General features: G+C 46.2%; 1 protein-coding gene across 4 annotated transcripts in view; it reads right to left on the bottom strand.

Annotated features, from left to right (window-relative positions):
- Positions 1-24912, bottom strand: part of LOC135811929 (uncharacterized) — a 98048-nt gene that overhangs the window by 47180 nt on the left and 25956 nt on the right. For 2 of the 4 annotated variants that reach the window (XM_065325195.1, XM_065325197.1), the window contains exons 5-8: positions 13173-13361; positions 10628-10759; positions 10280-10450; positions 4611-4640 (exon numbers count right to left, since the gene is read on the bottom strand). In XM_065325195.1, the coding sequence (XP_065181267.1) occupies positions 4611-4640; positions 10280-10450; positions 10628-10759; positions 13173-13361 (522 nt within the window). The remainder of the gene's footprint in view (positions 1-4610; positions 4641-10279; positions 10451-10627; positions 10760-13172; positions 13362-24912) is intronic. The other 2 variants (XM_065325196.1, XM_065325199.1) reach the window with 1 other exon arrangement.

Below are 24912 nucleotides of genomic sequence, written 5' to 3'. Positions count from 1 at the left end.
GTGACAAAATACGCTGCGGGACGCACCTCCAGTACCTCCAAGTGCAGCACTGGCGACCACCATCGGACTGCGTGTACAATCAGCATGCGTAGCTTGTAGAGCACGTACCTGCTCCACGCACTCGGACACTTTCAATTTTTTCCCAGCAGTGGCCATGCGCAGGGGCTGGATAAATTCTACGGGTAACCCACTGATGAACTGTTCTATCACGACAGTATCCTCATCATCAGTCGCGCTGTGACCAGACAGGCCCAGCAACCGCTGCAGATCGGCGACGTACGCGTCCACCGACTCATCGGGTTTCAGCTTACGCTGTACAAACAGGCCGTATGCTTGCGACTTCATCACGGCGAACGCAGATGACAACTTGCCGAACACAACATCCGGATCTGCCTTGTCGGTGTCCGACACTCGATCATACACAAAAAACGTGTCGCCGTCCAGAGAGAGCGGAAGGTGTTTCATCTTGTCGTCGTCCGACGTCCATTTTGATATTTTGGCCAACACACCAAATTTCGAGCGAAATGCATTGAAATCGTCCCCTTGCCCTTGAAGGGACGAAGGAAATTGTTCAGCTTGAGACTCATACTGAACAGAACACACTACGAATAACGATACTAAACGCTAGTAGAACAGCTTGCGGGAAACAAGCACGGGCACCGACCACTGCCACAAACGCACCAACACAGGTGAACACTACAACACAAACGACCAAACGATCCTCAAATCCAAGGCGGGTTTCGGCACCACTCTGTTGTGTAACGCACGCACAACAATTATTCACCACTACTACTCCGCACATGCACACAGCACTCACAACGGCGGACTCTGACAGTAGTGTAAATAAAAGGACTGATACTTGGAAATGAATTAGTTAGGTAAGGATATAGAAAACAACAACTCAATCTTGGGAGAGCTAATCAACAAGGAGAAATAAAACCGGAACTCCACGGAACCGGCGGGGGCGGGGCAAGGCGACGTGGAGAAGCCCGGCTGACGTGTGCGAGTACGCACGCGGCGCGGTCAATGGGGCTTCGGCCAGCAAGCGTGGGGACGCTAACCCGCTTTGCAGCAAGCGCAGCATGCAAATAAGGCAGAAGGCAAAAGCAATGCGCATGCTCGCAATAATGACGCGTAGCTGATAGGGCATGACGTCAACACAACTCGTGAAAATGCCTACGCAAAAATGTGTTCGAAAAGTAACCGTGAGCTACGATGCAGGAAACGATCTCTGCAATCTGGCGGACAATGAAACAATTCGAAACTAGACAAGTTGACAGTCAGTGAGTCAGAGAAGAAAGGAAACATGATAATAGCAAGAGAAGAAAGGAACAGAGCAGGCGCGGAGAATGCAGAGTATGGATAACAGAACAGAACGGTAAGCAAAGTCTCAAAACGAAGAACACGACGTACAAATTCAAAATCTATAACTTGAAGCAATAAATAAACGTGCAGTATGATATCAAATACTTGTGGAGAGAGAGGCGAACTATTCTATTTCACAGAGCTTGCAAAGCGTCCGATGTTCCGAGGCCTCCGCGAAATCCAAACTGGTGCGACGTGAGCAGATGATGGTCTTCAAACTAGTTTACGATGTGTCTGTTTACAAGAGTTTCCATAACTTTCAAGATTATGCACAGTAAGGATACGGGCCTGTAGTTCTTAAGGGTTGAGCGGGAAGATCGCTTGTGGATCGGAACCACGTTGGCCGTCTTCCACATCCTAGGTTGCACTCCAGACCGGAAGCATAAAGCAAATAACTTGGACAGTGGCTCTGCGAGCTCATGAGCACATTCCTTAAGGACGCGAGCAGAAATACCGTCAGGCCCGGTAGCCTTGGAGACGTCGCGCCTTGCCTGGTTGCGGCGGAGAGCCTGTGGGCGAAAGCGGATGGTGCGAAGAGGTGGAGCCTCTGAGGGAGCAGGGTCCGGTAGGTCAGCCTCCACAAGGTCCGGACCAGCAACGCTACATTTCTGCGAGAAGAAGCGAGCGAATTCCTCTGCTTTCTCTGAGCTTGTCGCCCACTCACGGCAGTCAGAGTCGACAACTAAGGGAATTTCGGGCTGTGTGCGGTTGCCAGCAGCGTTGTTCAACTTCGTCCACCACTGTTTGTCTCTGAGGGACCCAGTTGAGAGGCTGCGACGGAGGCTGTCCTCCTTTGCACGTCGTGATCGGAACCGGGTGGCGATCGCTACAGTCACGGAATCGGTGAATGCCGGCTGAAGTACTGGGTCATAAGGGTGTTTTCTCCAGTCGCGCCAGCGCTTCTCCTTCTCCCTCTCCGTCTGGGTGCATTCAGGCGTCCACCATACCGGATCAGAAGGCCTCGTTTCACAAACTTTGGATAGAACAAACTGTGCAACAGCTGCAGTAATCAAAGTGGTAACCTGCTCACAGGAAGTTTCTGGGTCCTCCGTGATGATATCACTCCATTCCACGTTGCGAAGGTGCGCCCTGAGGCGATCCCAGTCTGCCCTGTTGTAGCGAAATACTGTTCGCTTAACCCTTTACCGTTTTAGGTATTTGTACAGCAAATAGGAGGTCTGACTGTACATTCGCGGACGTTAAACAACGAAAAAAGATAGGGTGGCCTTACGGCAGAAGCTGAGTCTTGGCTGCCATGTGTACTCGTGCCCTCCTCCAGGGGTCTCGAGTCGACCTGACCAGCTGGAGAAGCGCCCGGGCTCTCGTGTTGTGGCTGATCCTCGCGCGCTTTGTCTGCACCGATGACCTCCTGGGGTCCCGATTTGACTGCAGAGGCTAGGCTTTCAGGCAGTGGCTGATCCTCGCGCCCTTTCTAGGGTCCCGATTTGACCCTCTTAGCGTACGTTCCACGAGGGGTGCGTGGCCTGGTGGGGCAGTCCGCGGCCAGGTTGATCCTTATACTGTACGGCAAAGACGTGACCCCCTGCCGTTTGAACGTAGGATGGAATGGAGGGGCATTGTTTCCCTAGTTTGAAGCTTAAAAAGCGTACCCCGGTTGTAACATTGAAGCCGTGCTTTGTGGTGACTTGCCCGTATCGAACTGTTGAAGCGGGACTACCGCACGGTTTGAGAGCGTCCGTCAATGCAATGTCCGAGATCCAGACAGGGAGGTCAGATATATGCAGCTGGAGGATCGAATCCAGTACGTTTGAAACCAAAATATTCTTGTCCAACAGAGAAAAGCCCTCCCGAACAACACGCTCTAGACTCGCAGTGGACATGAAGGTTACAATGCACTCATGCTGTGAACTTATCTGGACAGATGTGAGGTCGTTGTATCCAGCATCTCCCAGTGCATTCGTGACATCCGCCACTTTGGTCCCCAGTGGGCAATCAAATTTCCCGGACGTCTATCGCATCTGCTCCGAGGTCAGTGCCATTCATCGGGGTCTCGAGTTACCAGTGCTCGCCATGATTGGTGGTAAGGTTATAAGGGCACACCCTAGATATGCTTTATATGGATCCAAAAACTACCACATTCACAAAAGGATGCAGAGCTCTCAAAACTGCATCCGCTCTTGCTGCTCCTCAGAACTATCGGCAATAAGAATCATTATGATCGTGGGTAACCACATAACCCTGCCCAAACCTTATCCGCACATGTTATGATTACACAACGTGATCTATAATTATTGCACTTTAGTATTTTGAAATAAATCGTTTCGTGTGTACCATGAAAGCTGGAAGTTCTAGTATGTTTGAGCTTTGAATGTCTCGCGTTGGTTGCTATTGGTGTAAGGGATGTTTAGTTCCCACGTCACGGAAACGTGTACGTGGGTGATCCACGTAAAGTGGATGAAGGGCACCCGCGTTGCAATGTTGTCTTTAGTCACACCGAAACCAAAACCATGAAGCAAAAGGCCCAAACCTGGTCAAAGACGAAGCTACCCGGCCTAAGAAGCTTATCCAATATTTTGATTTCGTGCTTCGGAAACTTCTTAAGCTGAGCACCCTCACAGCTCGCAAAATGCGCTCCATTCTGATTTTCACCCACGTGCTGGCGGAACGTGGGTGAGCCTCCATACACGGTATGTCGCGAATCAGAAAACGTCTGTACGTGGGTCACTGAGTATCACGTGGTACACACACGTAAAGTACCCACAGATTACGTGGGAGTAAACCTCCCTATAAACGAGTAGCAGTAATAGCATTTATAAAAAGAAAAGAGGGTAAAAGAATTACAAGTAATGCTGTAACAGGCTTGAAGTACAAGAATCATTGTGTATTGAGCAAAGAGTCGTCTTGTCTTGCAGGTTTGCGGATTGTAAGGTTTCCTGGACTTCTCGCGTGCTTTGGATAGGATTCGTTAGTCAGTAACGTGTCAGGTCAAGTCTATTCAATGCAAAATCTCCCTTCTGCTATCAGGTTCGGCCTAAATGTTTCTGTGTTGCATTGACGAGTCCACAAAGGACTCAGGGGCTCAGCATGCCGAATAGGCGAAAACAATCGGACCGATTTGGGGAAAGCCTGGTGCCCCATACTAGAGATTTTCGAGATGATGAACAAAATGCAGTGGAAATAAGTGCATACATAAACGCGATCATGCTGTGTTTCAAACACTCAGCGCAGTGCTTTGTGTGCTCAGTTCAAATGCAGAGTAAAGTAGTAAACGAAATACAACTTGCCCACGGTAGTCGTTGGATTCGTAGGAATGACTTCACATAGCCAGTAGTGCACATGCATTGTAGACACAAAGACACAAATACAAACACTACACTCAAAACCTAGAGCACAACTACATGTGGACCATGAAAAACACATAATGACTTTATGACTTTAGAACCCTGATATCAATTATCAAGTTGAAAGCTAATGCCATTTCAAGAATAACGAGATTGTTCAAGAATCTCTGCACTCTTACTGAGACTTCTGTAAACTAAGTTCATTAAAAAAGAAGCAAGAACAAGCGGCAGTTGAGTTTAAAGGGTTGCGCAATGATGCCGTACAATCGCGTGAAAACATCACATCCTGATTGCCTGATGCAAAATGAATGCATAGAGCAAATGTGCAAGATATCCCTAGTGATGGTTTGGCTTGGAAAACACTACTGAATGCAGTCTTTTCAGTGCAGAACCTTCAACTGCCTACACAAGCCGAACCGATGATTGGTGAGTTCCCTCTGTATTGAGCAGGGAGTGGTGCTTCCTTGCAAGTTTACCCAGTGCAAGGTACGACCGGCTCCTCATGCGCTCTGAATAGCAGTCATAAGTCATTCAAGTGTCAAGTCAGTCAGCAGGAAGCGCAGGTTGCTACGTTTGGTGCAGCCACACAATAATTGCTGGATTAGTTATTTTGCTCTGTTCCCTTTCATGAGCCCAATGATGGGAAGAAGACAAAAACGTGATACTCGGACTATCTTTTCTAGACCTTTTAAGAGAGCATGTCTGAGAAAACCAGAACATATGTGCAAGTCGATCTCTCAGATTTCGCTCAAATTTTGCAGGTAGGTTTGCTTTGGGGTGTAGATCGACATTCCAAAGCTCGCACAAAATCTTTTGAAGGGAACCATGAAATTGGTACACGTATATAATATAACCTAACCAGTTTATGGGAAATATAAACCTGTATACAAACCGAGGCGAAGCCGATGTTTGTATATTGGTTTATATTTCCCATATAATCACCTGAGTAGGTTATATTATGCTTATACTGAGCTGATATACAAACTCCCCTCTCCCCCACAAAGGTAGAGATTGGAATTCCAACCCACAACCATGGCTCGACGAGTCTTCCTTTCACCAACCTGTGCGGAACAAGTACTTACAAGACTACCACTGACTCTGTGCAGTGCATGCAGTGCAGTACATGTACCATCATCCATCACACACTCTTTGTGACTTCACTTCAGTTTAGTACTAGTTACACCGGAAGTAACAGCTATGCGCCAAGTAAGTAGTTAGTTTGAACCTCACAGTGCTAGTGACCGTTACCGCGCGCAGATCTCACCGCGGGCTCTGTAAAAGAACCGTTTGCTCATTAGGGACATAGAGTTCGTCTCCTTTCCAAAGTAAGAGTAAAATGTATCAGCACGAGCCTGTTGAATTGACTTCCAAACGTTTCTTTGGTTCTTCTGAGGACGACCACGAATCACGATGCCATTATTCAAGCAGCAGTTTCCAAGAACACCGGCAGTGCCACGGATTATGGCTGCGCATGTTCCGTCCGCTCTGCGAGGAACGCGGAAAGGAGAACATCGATTGGAAAACCATCAGTAGTGAAGTTCCGTCGCCCCTGCTATCTGCATTCTATGTCGATGCGAACACGCAGGAGGGCTCGCCTTTCTCCAAGAATTGTCTCAAAGTAGCGGCACGCGGGGCTCTTCAGCCGCACATGTCGAGTGCTGCCCTTGACAGACGGAGTGCTGGAACAGCGAAAGAAGGACAGCCTCGAACGTCAGGTGCAGCACAAGGCACCTGTTACACGATTATTTCAGCGACATTGACGACACCAATGGCAACGACGCAGTAAAACTTACCTATTACGAATGGTTCTATCTGATGTTGCGCTTTGTCTTCGTGGAGGCGAAATGTAAGCCTCCATCAAAAAAGACGACGTTGTATTCTTCATCGTTGACAGGAAAGAGATCCTGAAGTTGGGACCGTAGTGCATGTCGAAAAACCATCAAGGCGGACTGCGGGTCACTAGTGTGATCCTAAAAAAAAAGGAGTTTATATACCAGTTTATACACCAGTTTATATACCAGTTTGTATACCAGTTTATATTCTCGTCATCGAAGTACCTGTTATATGCAAAATACAAGTCTGGAATGTTGTGTGGGGAGAGATGGGAGTTTGTATACAAGCTCAGTATAACCCTCAATATTGGCACAATATTGGCACGATTTATGGGTCAACAAACGAGCCACGGCACAGCGTGCAAGAACAAGCTACGAACAAAACTCCATCAAGCCATCATTACCTCACCTTAGAAGAGTTCTTGGGGCAGCACTACTTAGCCACGCCAGCATCCCAGAAGACGAGGGCAATCATCCCTTGACGCCACAAATGATCGTCTTGAAAATAGCCAAATTACAAGCGCTGATAAAACAGCGAGCTACATCCTCAATTAGCAAACACTATACACCGGCAGATAGTAGAACACCTCTTCTAGCACTGAGGACATGTCCCCCATCATCCTTTTGGGGTTTTCTTGAAATAAACAATTTTGAATTTTTCCACTCCACCATTCTGAAATACGTCCAAACTCATACCTGCGCAGGAAAGCTCGCCCCTCCGCGACGTCTAGTCAGCAATTTCTACTCCAACACCACTCCCAACGCTGCAGAACAAAGTGTATTGTTGACTTTGACAAGGAAAAGCAGCGGTGATCACTTGTCACTCCAAACGACAAGCCTCTCCTTGCGCCACCAACATTTTTCGTTGCAACAGTTGATGCAAAAGTGACTGAATTTTTGTGAGTAGTTTTTGGATTTTACTGCAAGAGGAATGAAGAAATCATCGTGACGTAGAATAATGCTTTCTGGTGCACGACACAATGCACACGATCACGATCGTTCCTGAGGCGCTATTCGAAACGGACCATGAGGGAGGAGGTAAGATGCATTATATTTCTTACATGCTCTGCTCAGAACATGCAGAAACTATCGTTATAATGCTAGCAGTATTGCATTGGCAAGAATTCTTTGAGATATTTCCTCTTGCAGTAAGAACAGGGATGCATTTTTTCACACTAACCTCGCTCATCCCAAACATGGTTCAACAGGAACTACGGCTGGTTTACATGCTGATGATCCACGTAGATGTGCAACAGTAAGGAATGAGCGGGGTCCATGCCATCAAGGTCGCTTGGAGTTGACCAGCGCGCGGCCAACACTGGTTGCATGAAGTATGTGGCGCGCCCACATGGCAGATTTCTTACGTCATGAACAACGTGATTTGACCCTACTCGCTGCTGCATGTTGAGGGAAAGTCCCAGCTGGAAGGCCTGCAACACGACATGCGTGCTCTTGAGCTGGACATCAAGATGCACTTGATCCGATCCAGATCAACGGGTGATCCATGTAAATGCAGGAGCGCTTGATCAAGGTGACTCGGAACAACTGCTGAACCGTGATCTACGAGACCTGGCATTCTTGTGTCACGAGGCACGTGATTTCATCATTCCTCTTGCAGTAAAATCCAAAAACTACACGCAAAAATTCAGTCACTTTTGCATCAACTGTTGCAACGAAAAATGGCCCAGAATCTGCGAAAACCAGGCTTAGGGTGAAATTTCACAAAAGGACTTTTCCGGATTTTCAGCTTCTATTGGTCATGGGAGGTCAGGAAACAAAATATTACAGGTGTGGGTCGACTCATAGTGGTATTAAAAGTATCTCAAACACACCAGGGTACTGTTAAAAAATCCTCAAAAAACACAAAATTGTTATCACAGGAAAGAAAAGAAGAGAGATCCACCAGACTGAAGGAAGAGACACGGAAGATTTATGTTTAGGTGACATGACAAGGAAGGCATGTGGGGGCAGGCTTGTTGTGGCCCCTTGGTGCTGCAGGCTGTAGTGGCCATGCACAGTTCTGCACGAATTTTGTTTCACTCAGCACATTCTGGGGCTGAATATATGACTGGCATTCTCTGGCGCTACACACCACAAGGAAACCCGACTCCAGTTGATATGCCGCCTTTTGAAAGGTGAATCTAGTACAACTGTTCAGAAACAAGCCAGAACACAGCCTTTCAAACTGTTCCACTGTTCATAGTAAGCGCATAGTGTGCTGGCATGCTGCAGTATCTGCTTAGTGCTGACCAGCAAGTAAAATATCGGCACGCTGTACAATCCCTTGCAGCTAGCTGTCCAGCGAGGAAAGTCTCGAGTGGGGGCCTCTCGATCTGCTCGCTCATTCGCCTGGCATTCAGTAGCACTTCATCGCCAAGTAAAGGACTTCAATTCAAAAACAGTTTTCACACTGCGCTTCAAGCCTTTTTCCTCGTGAACTTGCTGCAAGCATATGAGCATTGCTGCGCGTGTTCCCTTGCGTGAGGCTCAGAAACAGCTAGCATCTCCGCACTTCGATTGGCTGGATCGATGTCGTTCAGGTTCTCCTCGCTATCGCCATCACGACTCTAACTGGAGACGATTTCTTCACCATTTTCCGCAAGCAGCAGCTAGTGCAGAAATTTCGCAATCCCTGAGTGTAGGAGATGGAATCCGTTCGATCAGCTCAAAAACTCTTCGTTGTGACTAGAGGAGTAGCAGGGAATATTCTGCCGGAAGCCTTTGACTTCCCTGACTGCTGAAACCTTTCCTGCCATGACTGCTACTTCTTCAAACATGCGAGATCCTCTTTGGTTCCACTTCACTGCACTCGATCGTCCACGCGACACAACCTTTTTACAAAACATCATTTTTCTCGACAAAAATATTTTCACCCTAAGCCTGGTTTTCGCAGATTCTGGGCCAAATGTTGGTGGCGCAAGGAGAAGCTTGTCGTTTGGAGTGACAAGTGATCACCGCTGCTTTTCCTTGTCAAAGTCAACAATACACTTTGTTCTGCAGCGTTGGGAGTGGTGTTGGAGTAGAAATTGCTGACTAGACGTCGCAGAGGGCGAGCTTTCTTGCGCAGGTATGAGTTTGGACGTATTTCAGAATGGTCGAGTGGAAAAATTCAAAATTGTTTATTTCAAGAAAACCCCAAAAGGATGATGGGGGACATGTCCTCAGTGCTAGAAGAGGTGTTCTACTATGTGCGGTGTATAGTGCTTGCTAATTGAGGACGTAGCTCGCTGTTTTATCAGCGCTTGTAATTTGGCTATTTTCAAGACGATCATTTGTGGCGTCAAGGGATGATTGCCCTCGTCTTCTGGGATGCTGGCGTGGCTAAGTGGTGCTGCCCCAAGAACTCTTCTAAGGTGAGGTAATGTTGGCTTGATGGAGTTTTGTTCGTAGCTTGTTCTTGTACGCTGTGCCGTGGCTCGTTTGTAGACCCATAAATCGTGCCAATATTGGGCCAATATTGAGAGGTAGGCCAATTTCATGGTTCCCTTCAAAAGATTTTGCGCGGGCTTTGGAATGTCGATCTACACCCCAAAGCAAACCTACCTGCAAAATTTGAGCGAAATCTGAGAGATCGACTTGCACATATGCTCTGGTTTTCTCAGACATGCTCTCTTAAGTTAAATATGGTGTGTAGTCTGAGTAGTTGCATTACAATAAAGGTGACAGTAATACGGTTCATCGCCACCAGGTCTTTAGCATGCTCTCCTAACCATGATTCTTCCAACCATTCTCTGGCTTGATTGACCCTGCAGTGGAGAAACTCAGCTGAAGAGTTCTTACCTGTGCAATTTGGTAGGTTAGACAGCGTCCCGTTCGGCATACATGTGACGTTCCTCCCTTTATCCGTAGAAGTGTAGGTATTATTGCAAGCCACATACGTAGAATTATTCACTTCCAATTTCGGAATATCAACGAAGGGGGAGTTTCCTTCTTGAGCTGGGCAATGGGTTGCTGAAGAAGGGAATGGGTAGAGAACGAAAGGTAAAAGCACACTCTACAGACAGGTGAAAAGGAGTCATACAAATGATACTACATGGAGTCATGGGACGTTCACCAAAACAGCCGGAATATCAATTTGGATTAAGGAACGGACTTTACAGCACCAAACAGTGGTACATAATTACTTACGCACACAGTCCTGAGCAGAGCTTGTCCAGATTTCATCAGTACCGTTACATGGGCAATTTATGCCTGGTATGTTAGACACAGTGATCCTGGCACAGCTGGTAACACTGGGATTATTGCAAACCATGGAGCAGCCTAGAATGCAGCATATAGAACACAAACAATATTCCATTGAAAGTGATTCATCTCTTGATGACAGCTAAACTTTCATACCTTTTTTGGATTTATTTTATTTTCCTGTACTTGGCCTTACTCCCTGACCCATCCCCTCTCATGAACACTTAAAATAGCACAAATAAACCACACACTTGCAGGATGAAACACCATTGTGCAACTGGTATTAGCTACAGCTTCATGAAAGAAAAAGCTGGTCAAACTCATATCAAATTCCACAGAAGCCTCTTAGTGCTCGTGGTGTTAACCCTTTAAGAGCCACAGGAAAATTTCAAAATTCTGCATTTTTTCGTGTTCCTTGGATCATAGCTTCAGTTCTACTCACTCAATCCTCACAATCTAGGGCTTCCTGGAAAGGTCTCCGCGAGAGGAAGAGAATGGGGTCGATCATGATAGCCAGCACACCGTCTATCCAGCGCTAGATCGCAGCGACAGTACGAAAAATGCCCCAAATGCGTCCAATTGCGTCCCGCTCCAGATATTTCATTTTGCTCGATCGTGGAGTTCCAATTTTTTCGCTGTGTACTCTTGACAATATCAACAGTGAAACCCGTGCAAATTCGAGTAAACCAGCGTGACGAAAAGTCTCAAAATTCTCAATACTAAAGTCGCACTGCGCGCTTTTGAAATTGCCGCGATCGCGGCTCAACTTACGAGTGATTTATCTCAGGAACCGTTGCTCGCAGCGCTTCGCGGATTGCTTCTCCCGACAGGTGAGAGTTTTCTCTTCGCCCTGGATATTTCGATCACTGGATTTGAGCGAGATTGGACTGAGTTACGATCTTTTGAAGTTTTGCATTTGAATGCGTCGTTTACGACGCATTCAAGTATGGGGCGGCTCTTAAAGGGTAGGGGAAGTTAAGGCAAAAATTAAAATTTCACCAGTTGTAGTCTTCGGGGTGCTGAGTCGAATGGTCTTGGTCCGAGGAAGCTGAGACGCTCCTTTCCTACTTGAATCCCAATCGAACTCGCGCACTTCCACCGAAATTGGGTGACTGCGCCCTACTATATGGGGATTTCAAAAAGTATTCTTTCTAGACCAAAGAGTGGTATATTTGATAACATTTAATAACGATAGAAATTTTTACGATACTTCTCCAGACGTTTCGTTGTTCTGAACAACATCGTCAGTGGATAACTGACGATGTTGTTCAGAACAACGAAACGTCTGGAGAAGTATCGTAAAAATTTCTATCGTTATTAAATGTTATCAAATATACCACTCTTTGGTCTAGAAAGAATACTTTTTGATATTACAATGAGAGTGAATAATCAACGGCTTGTCCACCAACTCTTTTATATGGGGATTTGTATGCAAAATGTCACTAAAAGCGCCATTTCGTTCTTATAAAAGCAGTGATGACCGCGATTGGCCCATATGTTGTAGTCTTTTGGATGCGGAGTCGACTGATTTGGTCCGAAAAGGCTGCGATGCAGCGTTCCTCCTTTATTCCCAATTGAACATGGTTGAACAAGTGGTCACGTGCTCCTGGGTGCCCAAATCACCTGGCCACCACGCCAGCAGGCGACAACTTTCACACCAAGGTTCAACACGAGTTCAACTCGAGTAACAGGACTGCACCCAAAAAAGGTCAAACAGGCTAGTAAGTTGTACCCTGCAGGCACGGTGACCAGGTGACTGGTGTACGCAGGAGCACGTGACCGCTTGTTCAACCATGTTCGATTGGGAATAAAGGTGGAACGCTGCATCGCAGCCTTTTCGGACCAAAACAAGTCGACTCAGCGTCCAAAAGACTACAACATATGGGCCAATCGCGGTCATCCATGCTTTTATAAGAACGAAATGGCGCTTTTAGTGACATTTTGCATACAAATCCCCATCTAGTAGGGCGCAGTCACCCAGTTTCGGTGGAAGTGCCCAGTTTCAAGCGCAAAATCTTGGTGTGCAGCATGCTTGAATATGACGTCCCATTCCGGGGAAATCTCATGCCAAGTGCAGCGTGAAAATTTGAATTTTTCGATCTGAGTGCATTTTTCAGTTTGTCTCCGACTTCGAGTCTCACCACGGCGGCATCGTAACTCCTAGAGACTTCGGATAACTTCGACATGATAGCCAAGGGTCTTTTCGAAACGTAGATACTTTGTTTATGAAAATCGGTGAAGGAACACCAGAGATATAATTATTTTAGTGTCACTGTATACCAAACGATCGAATTCGATCGTTGGGGTCTCAAAGGGTTAATATTGTATGAGATAAATATGGCGATGTACTTTATAATACTGTACTACCGTATTGTTCAATTTGACTAATGAGGGCAACCAAAATGAAAATATCAGTATGCTGTGAGCAGAAACTGGACGGAATATTCCTTCAGAATTGGGAATTCCTTGGACCACTGGGATACAGACTTACTTTCACACAATGGTGGACTTGGATGCCACATTCCATTGCCCTGGCATGTAGACTGGGTTATATCCATACTATTGTTAGACAGAAAACCTGTTCTGCACTCGATGGGTACTGGGGCACCCGCCGGTTGTCTGCTGAAACCGGGAATAGGTTTGTAATTGAAACCACTGTCATTGAGATTTGGACATAGTGCTGTGAACGAAGCGGCAAAATACACGGCAGTTACTCACAGTAAGTGAAAACCTCACCCAATAAAAGTGCTATGATGGTCCATAAAGATAGAAGCAGACAATGTTTTAGTGGTCCAGTGACAACCAGTGTACACCCAGACCGGCGGCACTTGTCCGTGTTCTGTTGAAAACCATTTTTTCACATGTTTAAATTGGACAAAATAAATGAAATTTGATGGAAGCTTGAAAAAGAACAGCAACCATTGTTGACCGGACAGAAAAATAACAACGTTTACACAGGAAGAGCATGCGATTATATACAGGACACGTTACCCACAAACAAATGAGTCGACAACATCAGAGAAGACCTCGAACCTCTGAATGTGCCGATTCAGGAATGCCTCAACCTCGCCACCAACAAGCAACTCTGGTTAACGATCATTGACAGACGCATGACCCCGATATGATTTTTTTATGCGGCCAATATGCGACCGGTTCTTATTATTATTATTCACGTTTGAAAAGAAGCATGTGATGGATACTTGGGTACAAGCCAGAGATGACCACAACTATAGTAATAGGTAAGTGCATGGCTAGGAGGACATGATGGTGTGTTAAGTTATGCCCGCAGGGTATCCCAAGGGTCATCGATGTGATGGAAGGGGAGCTGAGGTGCCTGCAAGACCATCCAGACCTCTTTGCGCCCGTGCTGCCTCGCCAGGAAGCTAGCCCCATCTCACGCAGCTCCGTGTGCATCATCTACAAACAGTGCCCCCCCCTCCCATACGGCCCCCAACTTTCTTCAGGGTTCGATCCCATATGGTATGGCTAATGAATAGATCAGGCTGCCGCCAGACATGTGCTCTGAACCTACATGTACGCCCTGGCTGAAGATTCTCCAATACTTCCAGACGAAAATCCACCGCCATTTGCGCCAAACAAGTTTTTTTCTTTTATTTATCTTTCTCTTTCTTGTGGCTCTCTCTCTCCTTTCTCACTCGATCTCCCTCCTTTCCTCCCTAGCTGCCGTCCTGTGGATGCCTGTACATGGCTATGATTCCTAGACCAACGGTCGGATGAGTCTTCCCAACCAGGTCCGCACATCGTTCCTAATCTCCTTTGTCTTGTTGTTCATTGTCATTTCAGTTGACCTCTTCCCCTGATTATTAGTAGGGCTGTGTTTGCCAGTAAAAAGAAAGAAAAAGGTGAGGATGCTGAGTAGCCTCAGTGGAAACAACGCGATCTAAACAGCAGTGTCCAGTTCATCCATCGGGAATTCATCCTTGGTCTTGCGGAAATGCGCCACAGGTGATGTCAAATGTCTCAGTACGGCTGCATATCGGCAAAGTGTTGATTTTTCTGTGTTCATTGTCGATAGCGCTTTCCATCATGTAAATTACAACATCTGTACTCAACACAGAATACTTGTGAATAAGAGTACTGTGAAATGTGATCGGCATGCATATCTGACGAGTACATTAGACTTCGTAGTCAAAATAATTTCAAAAATTTACCCTTGAACTTTGATACTAGCAACTGTCCGTTTAAGGAACTTCAGCAAGCAAGACGTAGCTCATGGTAGGTGTATCCTGCTCATTTCACCACCATGCCCAAGTCCACAAACTTAACGTACCACGGCGTCAGTGGGTCGGGTGCGCAGGACATGAAATAATGCATTTTACATGGAATTATGTCCTCAGTGGCAAACCGTTTTAAGCTACACGCTATGGTCCTAACCTGGAATGACCGCAAGAAGAACATCCCTGAATTTCAAGGTGCATCATTCTATTTCAAATCACAACATTGATTCTATTTGATCATTTCTGATAATTTTGACTTTTGATATATTTGGGCGCCTTGGATACGTCTTGAAGAGAAAAATTACTATGAGCAGGGTGTTCGCTGCCTCGAACCCAGATCCATTTTGAGTGGAAACAGGTTTGCACGGGGTCCGTGGCACAATCGTACTTCACTGTGTTTTCTGCCTTGGCCAGGTAAACTTTTAGCAGCTCAGGACGAGTTAGTTTCTTTGTTGGAAAGAGGATATGTCTCTGCTGTTGAGACGGTATGTCCCGTTTTCACACGACGAAATTTAGAAGTGTTTCGCCCTGCGCACTTTATCAGTATCGATTTCGGCCTGTTCTGGGCCGTTCGCAACTCCGGCGACCATCCCATCGTCTTCAGCGTCGAAAATTTGAAAGACCCTTAACGAAAATGATTTTAACCTTTTCTAGTTGGTTTCGAATTTCACGGTTTTGTGCCAAGGTCCTGAATCGAAACAGTTCCAGAAAAAGTGCCAACAAGAGCACATCAAACAACCAAAACTCTTGAACGACTGGTCGAGTTTGGACAAACTTTATTATATTTCCTGGCTAGTTTATCCTAATCGTTCCAATGAGACTAAAATCGACTGGATCGAAAACGCTACTATGAGCTTAGTTTGTAAAGGAAACCCATAGTTGTCCAACACCTTACATCAGGAAAGCAGCTTCACGACAATCTTGGGAAGCGAGGCATCGATTCCACAACCATATATTATTGACCTTCACTCGAAGGCAATCAATTATTTTGGTGAAGATGCAGAAATTTGTTCCAAACGACACCGTGTACTCATTTGTTTGTCCGTGAAGTGGAGAAAGCCCCAATTCAGATCAAGGATATTCACCCGGTGCAAGAGCGAACGTGCTCATTATTTTCTCCTCTCGCTTTGCTAAGGTGCACGTTATTTTTGAAGTGACTCGAAAATTCAGCCCCCATAATTTGAAATAGGCGTGAAACGGATACTCTCTATTGCCCAGACTGGATGGGATCTGCATGTTGAGTATACTCCTCATAAACCCGGAAAGGGTTGACCATTTCCGCGTTTATGACGAACATACTCTTCTCTCGTGTGGGCAATGGAGAGTTCACGCTTCGCGTCTTTTCAACTTCGAACGTAAGAAAAACATGCTTTAAACTGCATTGTGGAAGCCTCGGATTTGCTTGAGCCAAACACTGAGCGGCTCTGCTACCATCTAAGGGACCATCGCAAAAGTTCGCAGAAGCTCCCGAAACGAAGACCGTTAGTTTCGGGCCTGACCCCCTCCCTCCCCCCTCAAACGAAACGACAGACACAATATGGGCTTCATTATTTCACTTGGATGCTAGTAGTATGTATAAAGCAGGTTTGATGGTAGGTACATGGTCCAGCCCAAATGGGGTACTATTGATAGTACCCCATTTTGGGGGTAAAAAAACCGGGCGCCCGGTTTTTACGTACAAAAATGATTTTTCGGGTGTTGGAGGTGGTGAAGGGGGTATGACATCATGATTGTACCCCAATGGTTGTACCTGATCATTGCCCCGGACGGGAGTGGGTATAAAAAGTAGATACTTCAAGTACACTTGGTCCGACTTATTGTGTGCTTCGGTTCGAATGTCAAGCAAATAAATTCAAATAATCTCAGGACGGAATAAACTTTCCAGCTACATACCACTGTCCTTCAGTTGTCGATTTGTGATGTTGAAGAGGAAATAGCTCTAACTCCAAAGGAGGCAGCGCCTCAAGATCCTAGTCGACTCGCGCATTTCGCGTCCAAAGTTTGTCGTCAGAGAACTCCTGTTGCTTCTTGCGCAACACAGAGAAGGCCTGGTGCTGAAATCAACACCCCAATGCGATGGAGAATTGTCACGGGGTACCAGCAACTCCTGGGCGATCGTTCTCGAGTGCCTCCTGGCGGATTGAAATCGCCGCAGTCGCTGTTTCCTTCGCAGAATTTCAGTGAACTCGTCATCCAGAAACTCGTGCACAAAGCACCAGCATCGCGCCGTCCAGTTTGCTGATCTCTCTCGCAGTGGTTCACGATGTGGCGGTTCACGAATCAAGATTACAGAATAAATCGCCGAGAAGTAGTTGATCGAAATAAATAACCACGGCTGAGGTCGCCTTTCAGGCGACAACCTGGCTGGAAAACTGAAGCGCAGAAAGGGTGAATTGTTCTGCGGATACGGTGCGTGAATGGTGCGGAGTTCTCGGAGCCGCGATCGCGATGTGTCATCGCTACATCAAGCTTATGCTAAAGCTCCGTCACAAGATCTCCCGTCTCTGGCTCGCGGGGTCAGTGGATTCGTAAAAGTAATAAGATACTAAACAGGGAAGAGCACGCATGGTTAGACGTGTCAACATATCATTTCGACACCGATCTGTTTCAGTACGCGCCATCCCTAAGGTCGCTTTTCAGGCGAAAACCTGGGTGGAAAACTGAAGCGCAGAAAGGGTGAACTGTTCTGCGGATACGGTGCGTGAATGGTGCGGAGTTCTCGGAGCCGCGATCGCGATGCGTCATCGCTACATCAAGCTTATGCTAAAGCTCCGTCACAAGATCTCCCGTCTCCGGCTCCGAGGCCAGTGGATTCGTAAAAGTTACTAAAGAGGGAAGAGCACGCATGGTCAGACATGTGTCGACATGTCATGTCGACACAGATCTGACTCAGTACGCGCGCGGTACACAGTGATAAGAAGTGATTTTTCATGCGTGGTGGTGTCGCCTCATTTGAATTGAAGGTGTCGTGGGAGCGTCAGGTGAAAACACCAACAGCCACCATTCTGGCACGAGGAGGAGGCGAAGCCGATCGTCCAAATCGTGTATATGGAGTGTAAAAATGAAGGAAGCGCAGCGTAGCTTGGAGGAAATGAAAAAAATGTCGACGTTTTGCAGGGAGACGCACTTGCAAATGCGCCCTGGGACACCAGCAGCGATGAAAACTATAAGTTCAGACCACACAGTAGTTATCTATCTACCGTCTCTTGGTTGATTTTTTAGTACAGGTGCTCCTTTGTACATATGCCTGAGTTTTGAAGTGAAGGGCACATTTTAATAAGTCGGACCAAGTAGAATACTGGATATGGGGATCATAAATATAATAATGAAGATGTTGGTGTTTTTTCCGTGACCCACCCCACCCCTCCTCCCGCTCCACCTCCCCATGCAATTTTTTCGAAAATGGGCATGCTCACACACGTCACAAAGGTCAATTCTTGATAGATACGATACATATTACAAAGAATAATCATAATGGAACGAACACGGAAGATCGCAATGGAGAGGAGGAGGAAGGTAGTATTTTACTTTATAAAATTCAGTGTCTATCCCTCAAACCAGTGAAAATTCAGTTCTTGTTGCCGTAGGTAGTATTTTACTATATAAAATTCAGTGTCTATCCCTTGAACCAGTGAAAATTCAGTTCTTGTTGACATCATCATGATTTCATCAAGCTCAGGTATCAGATGAGAGACTACAAAGTTTACTCTTCGAATACAATGTACATGTAAGGATGGATTAACCCATGACCTCTTTCGTGACACACAGTACGAGGTGGAGTTATCGGACACTCTGATGTACACTAATGCCCCTAATGGTTGCAGATAAGTAAGCAGAGTTACTCTGACCTAAACATGTTACATGCACACTACCTTCCTCTTCTCCATTGCAATGGTGACCACAGGTTTCAAATCATCATAGTCGGCCTCATGACGCGTGCGTTTGGTCTTCGACTCGTCACGAAAGCTGCGATCCCACACTGTGCAGGTGCCGTCTGCGGCCACATTGATGGTGTTCATCTCGACGTTGACCTTCGTGATGCTTGTGGGCACGGCCTTCAGTTTCATCTGGGGCGACTCCACGAGTTTTATATCCGACAAACGAATGCAGATACTGACGTTGATCATGTTGATGATTCTCATAAATTCAGGCACGTCGATTTCTTCTGTTTCTTGAAATACGTTCTGGATGGGTGTCGTAATTCTCTCATCAACATACTGGGTGGCCCGGACGTAATTCTCCTTGGGTTCCAGCATGAGATGCAATAGCACGGAATCATCGGCTTCGCTGAGATCACCGAAGTCGGTTACATCAACATCTTGTGGTAGGAGAATTGGACTTTGGCCAGCACCAAACTTGCCGTTACTGATTCGAATCAGAAACTCTCCAATGGCGCTTGGTGTCATATCTTGACGACTAGTCAATCCATCGTCAAGAATATCCTCCAACTCGTGCCTCGGTGTGAAGCACTGTATTTTCCTGATCTCAATCTGCCGCTCTGATGACACAAGGAATAAAAGGAATACATTCCAGTATAATGGCTGCTGGGGTTGGTGTGAGGGCAGGTCCTCCTCATCAACCGGCGGGATAAACGGCTTGTCAGTTGTCAACCAACGGATTGGTGTGCCACATCTGGAGCTACTCATACTGGCTGATAAAGAGACTACAGTTGAATGAGTGACTAATCCTCCATGTATTCGGTTATAATGTCAATAGATTGATGAGGTTAAAGGTCATCCTGAATGTAGGTGACGACCTTGGAGAACACGGTGAAAACGGTGGGCGCCAAAACCAAAAAGTTGCTCGCGGCATGCCGTGTCTTTTTTCTTTTTTTTTGTTCGCATTCGGATTCTTTCGATTGGGATAAGTCAATTAGTTTTTTTTATCTATGTCCGTAATCGAAAGGTCCATGAGGTGTAGAATTATTCTAGCTTTCCTCTCGTATAATTCTTTTGGACATACAACATTTCTTACTATGGGTGGACTTGCAAGTGATCCCACTTACGGGATCACCGCACCTCAGTAAGTGGGTGAGGACAAGGTGTAGAAAAAGGATTGACGGCATGTCAGGGTATCAGTCCTAGGATCGTCTGAAGCGTCGAATCAACAACCCATCATTGCGCAAAATTCCGCATCTACATGTATGAGCGACATCCACATAAACTGCTGGGACCATGGTTGTGTACTCGAATCTCATTCTGACCACCTTTTTTATTTTATTTATTTATTTCAAGTATTTTTTTGATCGATAATTCTTCAAGGAAAGTTCAGTGGACAATCAATCAACGTGGCCAATGCCCGAGGACAACAATTTAATGAGTCTGGTTGGAGTTTTTGCGTGGTACAGGATGACCAGACATGTATGGATTATCCCATGAGTGCGAGGGGTATATGGCCGGATATTTTCAAGAGTTTGTCAGCACGAGGGAAAATATAAGGGACACGGTATACACAGAGTAGATCTACGAATGGTATAATCCATTTATCCCATGGTACGAAACGATTTGGGCCATTTCAGCCAAACAGCGACCGTTCTGAGCAGGGAGTTGTATTGTACTACTCCCTGGTTCTGAGCGGGGTACATGTATATAGAGCGATATACCCCGCCGGGGTCAATATTATACCCCGCTGGGGTCACTGGGTCAATAATACCCCACTGGGGTCACGAATATTCCCCGGATCATGCCAATAAGGGAGATTTTAGTGCTTGTCACGCTGTATTTGGGACAATACATGGGATAAATGGATTATACCATTCGTACTCTGTGTATACCGTGTCCCTTATATTTTACCTCGTGCTAACGCACTCGTGAAAATATTTGGTGGTATACCACTAGTAGACTACTCATGGGATAATCCATACTTATCCCATGTACTGTCCCAAATAGAGCGTGACCAGCACTAAAATCTCCCTTATTTACTCTCTTGACGGAGCAAAAAAAAAAAAAATTTGATTCGACGCTTCAGACGATCCCAGGACGGATACCCTGACATGCCGTCAATCCTTTTTCTACACCTTGTCCTCACCCACTTACTGAGGTGCGGTGAGCCCGTAAGTGAGATCACTTGCAAGTCCACCCATAGTAAGAAATGTTGTATGTCCAAAAGAATTATACGAGAGGAAAGCTAGAATAATTCTACACCTCATGGACCTTTCGATTACGGGCTTAGATAAAAAAAATTAATTGACTTATCCCAATCGAAAGATTCCGAATGCGAACAAAAAGAAGAGAAAAAAGACACGGCATGCCGCGAGCAACTTTTTGGTTTTGGCGCCCACCGTTTTCACCGTGTTCTCCAAGGTAGTGTGCATGTAATATGTTTAGGTCAGAGTAACTCTGCTTACTTATCTGGAATCATTAGGGGCATTCGTGTACATCAGAGCGTCCGATAACTCCACCTCGTACTGTGTGTCACGGAAGAGGTCATGGGTTAATCCATCCTTACATGTACATTGTATTCGAAGACTAAACTTTGTAGTCTCTCATCTGATACCTGAGCTTGATGAAATCATGATGATGTCAACAAGAACTGAATTTTCACTGGTTCAAGGGATAGACACTGAATTTTATATAGTAAAATACTACCTACGGCAACAAGAACTGAATTTTCACTGGTTTGAGGGATAGACACTGAATTTTATAAGGTAAAATACTACCTTCCTCCTCCTCTCCATTGCGATCTTCCGTGTTCGTTCCATTATGATTATTCTTTGTAATATGTATCGTATCTATCAAGAATTGACCTTTGTGACGTGTGTGAGCATGCCCATTTTCGAAAAAATTGCATGGGGAGGTGGAGCGGGAGGAGGGGTGGGGTGGGTCACGGAAAAAACACCAACATCTTCATTATTATATTTATGATCCCCATATCCAGTATTCTACTTGGTCCGACTTATTAAAATGTGCCCTTCACTTCAAAACTCAGGCATAGGTACAAAGGAGCACCTGTACTAAAAAATCAACCAAGAGACGGTAGATAGATAACTACTGTGTGGTCTGGCGCATCTGCAAGTGCGTTTCCCTGCAAAACGTCGACATTTTTTTCGTCTCCTCCAAGCTACGCTGCGCTTCCTTGATTTTTACACTCCATAGACACGATTTGGACGATCGGCTTCGCCTCCTCCTCGTGCCAGAATGGTGGCTGTTGGTGTTTTCACCTGACGGTCCCACGACACCTTCAATTCAAATGAGGCGACACCACCACGCATGAAAAATCACTTCTCATCACTGTGTGTCGCGCGCGTACTGAATCAGATCTGTGTCAACATGATATGTCGACACATGTGTAACCATGCGTGCTCTTCCCTCTTTAGTAACTTACTTTTACGAATCCACTGGCCTCGGAGCCGGAGACGGGAGATCTTGTGACGGAACTTTAGCATAAGCTTGATGTAGCGATGACGCATCGCGATCGCGGCTCCGAGAACTCCGGACCATTCACGCACCGTATCCGCAGAACAGTTCACCCTTTCTGCGCTTCAGTTTTCCACCCAGATTTTCGCCTGAAAAGCGACCTTAGGGATGGCGCGTACTGAAACAGATCTGTGTCGACATGATATGTTGACACGTCTAACCATGCGTGCTCTTCCCTGTTTAGTATCTTATTACTTTTACGAATCCACTGACCCCGCGTGCCAGAGACGGGAGATTTTGTGACGGAGCTTTAGCATAAGCTTGATGTAGCGATGACACATCGCGATCGCGGCTCCGAGAACTCCGCACCATTCACGCACCGTATCCGCAGAACAATTCACCCTTTCTGCGCTTCAGTTTTCCAGCCAGGTTGTCGCCTGAAAGGCGACCTCAGCCGTGGTTATTTATTTCGATCAACTACTTCTCGGCGATTTATTCTGTAATCTTGATTCGTGAAACCGCCACATCGTGAACGAATGCGAGAGAGATCAGCAAACTGGACGGCGGGATGCTGGTGCTTTCTGCACGAGTTTCTGGATGACGAGTTCACTGAAATTCTGCGAAGTAAACAGCGACTGCGGCGATTTCAATCCGCCAGGAGGCACTCGAGAACGATCGCCCAGGAGTTGCTGGTACCCCGTGACAATTCTCCATCGCATTGGGGTGTTGATTTCAGCACCAGGCCTTCTCTGTGTTGCGCAAGAAGCAACAGGAGTTCTCTGACGACAAACTTTGGACGCGAAATGCGCGAGTCGACTAGGATCTTGAGGCGCTGCCTCCTTTGGAGTTAGAGCTATTTCCTCTTCAACATCACAAATCGACAACTGAAGGACAGTGGTATGTAGCTGGAAAGTTTATTCCGTCCTGAGATTATTTGAATTTATTTGCTTGACATTCGAACCGAAGCACACAATAAGTCGGACCAAGTGTACTTGAAGTATCTACTTTTTATACCCACTCCCGTCCGGGGCAATGATCAGGTACAACCATTGGGGTACAATCATGATGTCATACCCCCTTCACCACCTCCAACACCCGAAAAATCATTTTTGTACGTAAAAACCGGGCGCCCGGTTTTTTTACCCCCAAAATGGGGTACTATTAATAGTACCCCATTTGGGCTGGACCATGTACCTACCATCAAACCGGCTTTATATATACTACTGAAGCTCACACATAATAATTATTATAATATACTACCGCTGCTAGTACTAGTACTAGCAAGAGTCCATAAACCATGCGTTTTATGGACTCTTGGTACTAGACTACACACAGTGTACAGGCAGCCAGCTACGCGACACGCGCAGTTGCATGAATGGACTACGCGTCCTGACAAGTGATCTACGCCGGCTGTGATGGCATGCTAATCTATATCAGCTCCTACATGTCGTCAATACTTTTTTGAATTGAAGCCCGTTTTGCGATTTTCGACGCGGACTCCCTCCCCCCCCCCCCCCCCCCCCAAACGTATGCTCTTCGTTTCAGGGGCTTCTGCGAACTTTTGCGATGGTCCCTAAGTACTGTAGTTATGTCCATTATGCTGAGAATTGACGGAGTTGAAATCCTTTAAACAAAACCTGCATCGTCAGGCGAAATTACTGGTTAGTCGGCGACACGCATTTTTCACAAAAAATTGCGTTTCACCTGCTGGGAGAGTATGCGTGTACTCGAGTCTCATCCTGAGCACGTTTTTTTCTTCTTTTTTCAGCTCCAGTATAGCTGTATTTTTCATTGCAAAGCCGTCCTCGATTGTTGTGTTCGTTGTTCAAACGAAGTGGACATTCAATCATGAAGGCAGAGGACATAGGAGCCTGATTGGAGTTTCTCGTGGCATAGGACGGCCACACAGAGACACTTTGGGATTTTCTGAATATAAAATACCGTACGCACGATGCTGAGATCAATTTGTGCAATATCAAAATTGTTTGTGATCTACCACATCGAGCAGAACGGGATCCAAACACAAGCTTACCGACGGTTAGGCTGCCGACCTGACTGGACAAATTATCCCTGGCTTCACCAGACGCCAGAAGTCGGACACCATGTCCTTTGCCGCGACGTCCATCTCCAAAAAGAACTCCATCTTCGTCGTGAAAAGGCTTGAAATACTCAATATTCAACCGAGATTCGCGGTCTCACCCTTTCTCAGATCGAATCATTTTTTGTTGTAGCAGTTGCAGGGCAGATCCCCGCCACTACTTCAACAGGTGATGGCTCCAAAGCATGCCTGGAACAAGCCATATCGAGGTTGCAAGCCACCCCTCTCAGCAAAAAATTCGAAGAAATCCGAAATTTCAATGGTGGAAGATATACTATGAAGAGAATTTCAAAAAGTATGTTTCGCGGAGCGATCGCTCAACCTACGTCATTTAAACTTTGCAGGATGGTTCAGACGTACGTGCTAGGTATGGAACCACAGGCAATGATGCCATAGCTGACACACAGAGTAACACACACAGCAGATTCGTGTGCACAGATACTAAATTAGTGGACGTCGTCATCTTCTTCCCGCTGATCTCGAATGTACTATGACGTGCTATTTCGCCTGACGGACAATGAAAGGCTTGGTTTCGTGCGG

This window comes from Sycon ciliatum, chromosome 3 (assembly GCF_964019385.1).
Source record: "Sycon ciliatum chromosome 3, ocSycCili1.1, whole genome shotgun sequence".
In the NCBI taxonomy this organism is placed as follows: domain Eukaryota; kingdom Metazoa; phylum Porifera; class Calcarea; order Leucosolenida; family Sycettidae; genus Sycon; species Sycon ciliatum.
The sequence above is the reverse complement of the archived record's forward strand: the minus strand, read 5'-3'. Positions and strand labels throughout refer to the sequence as shown.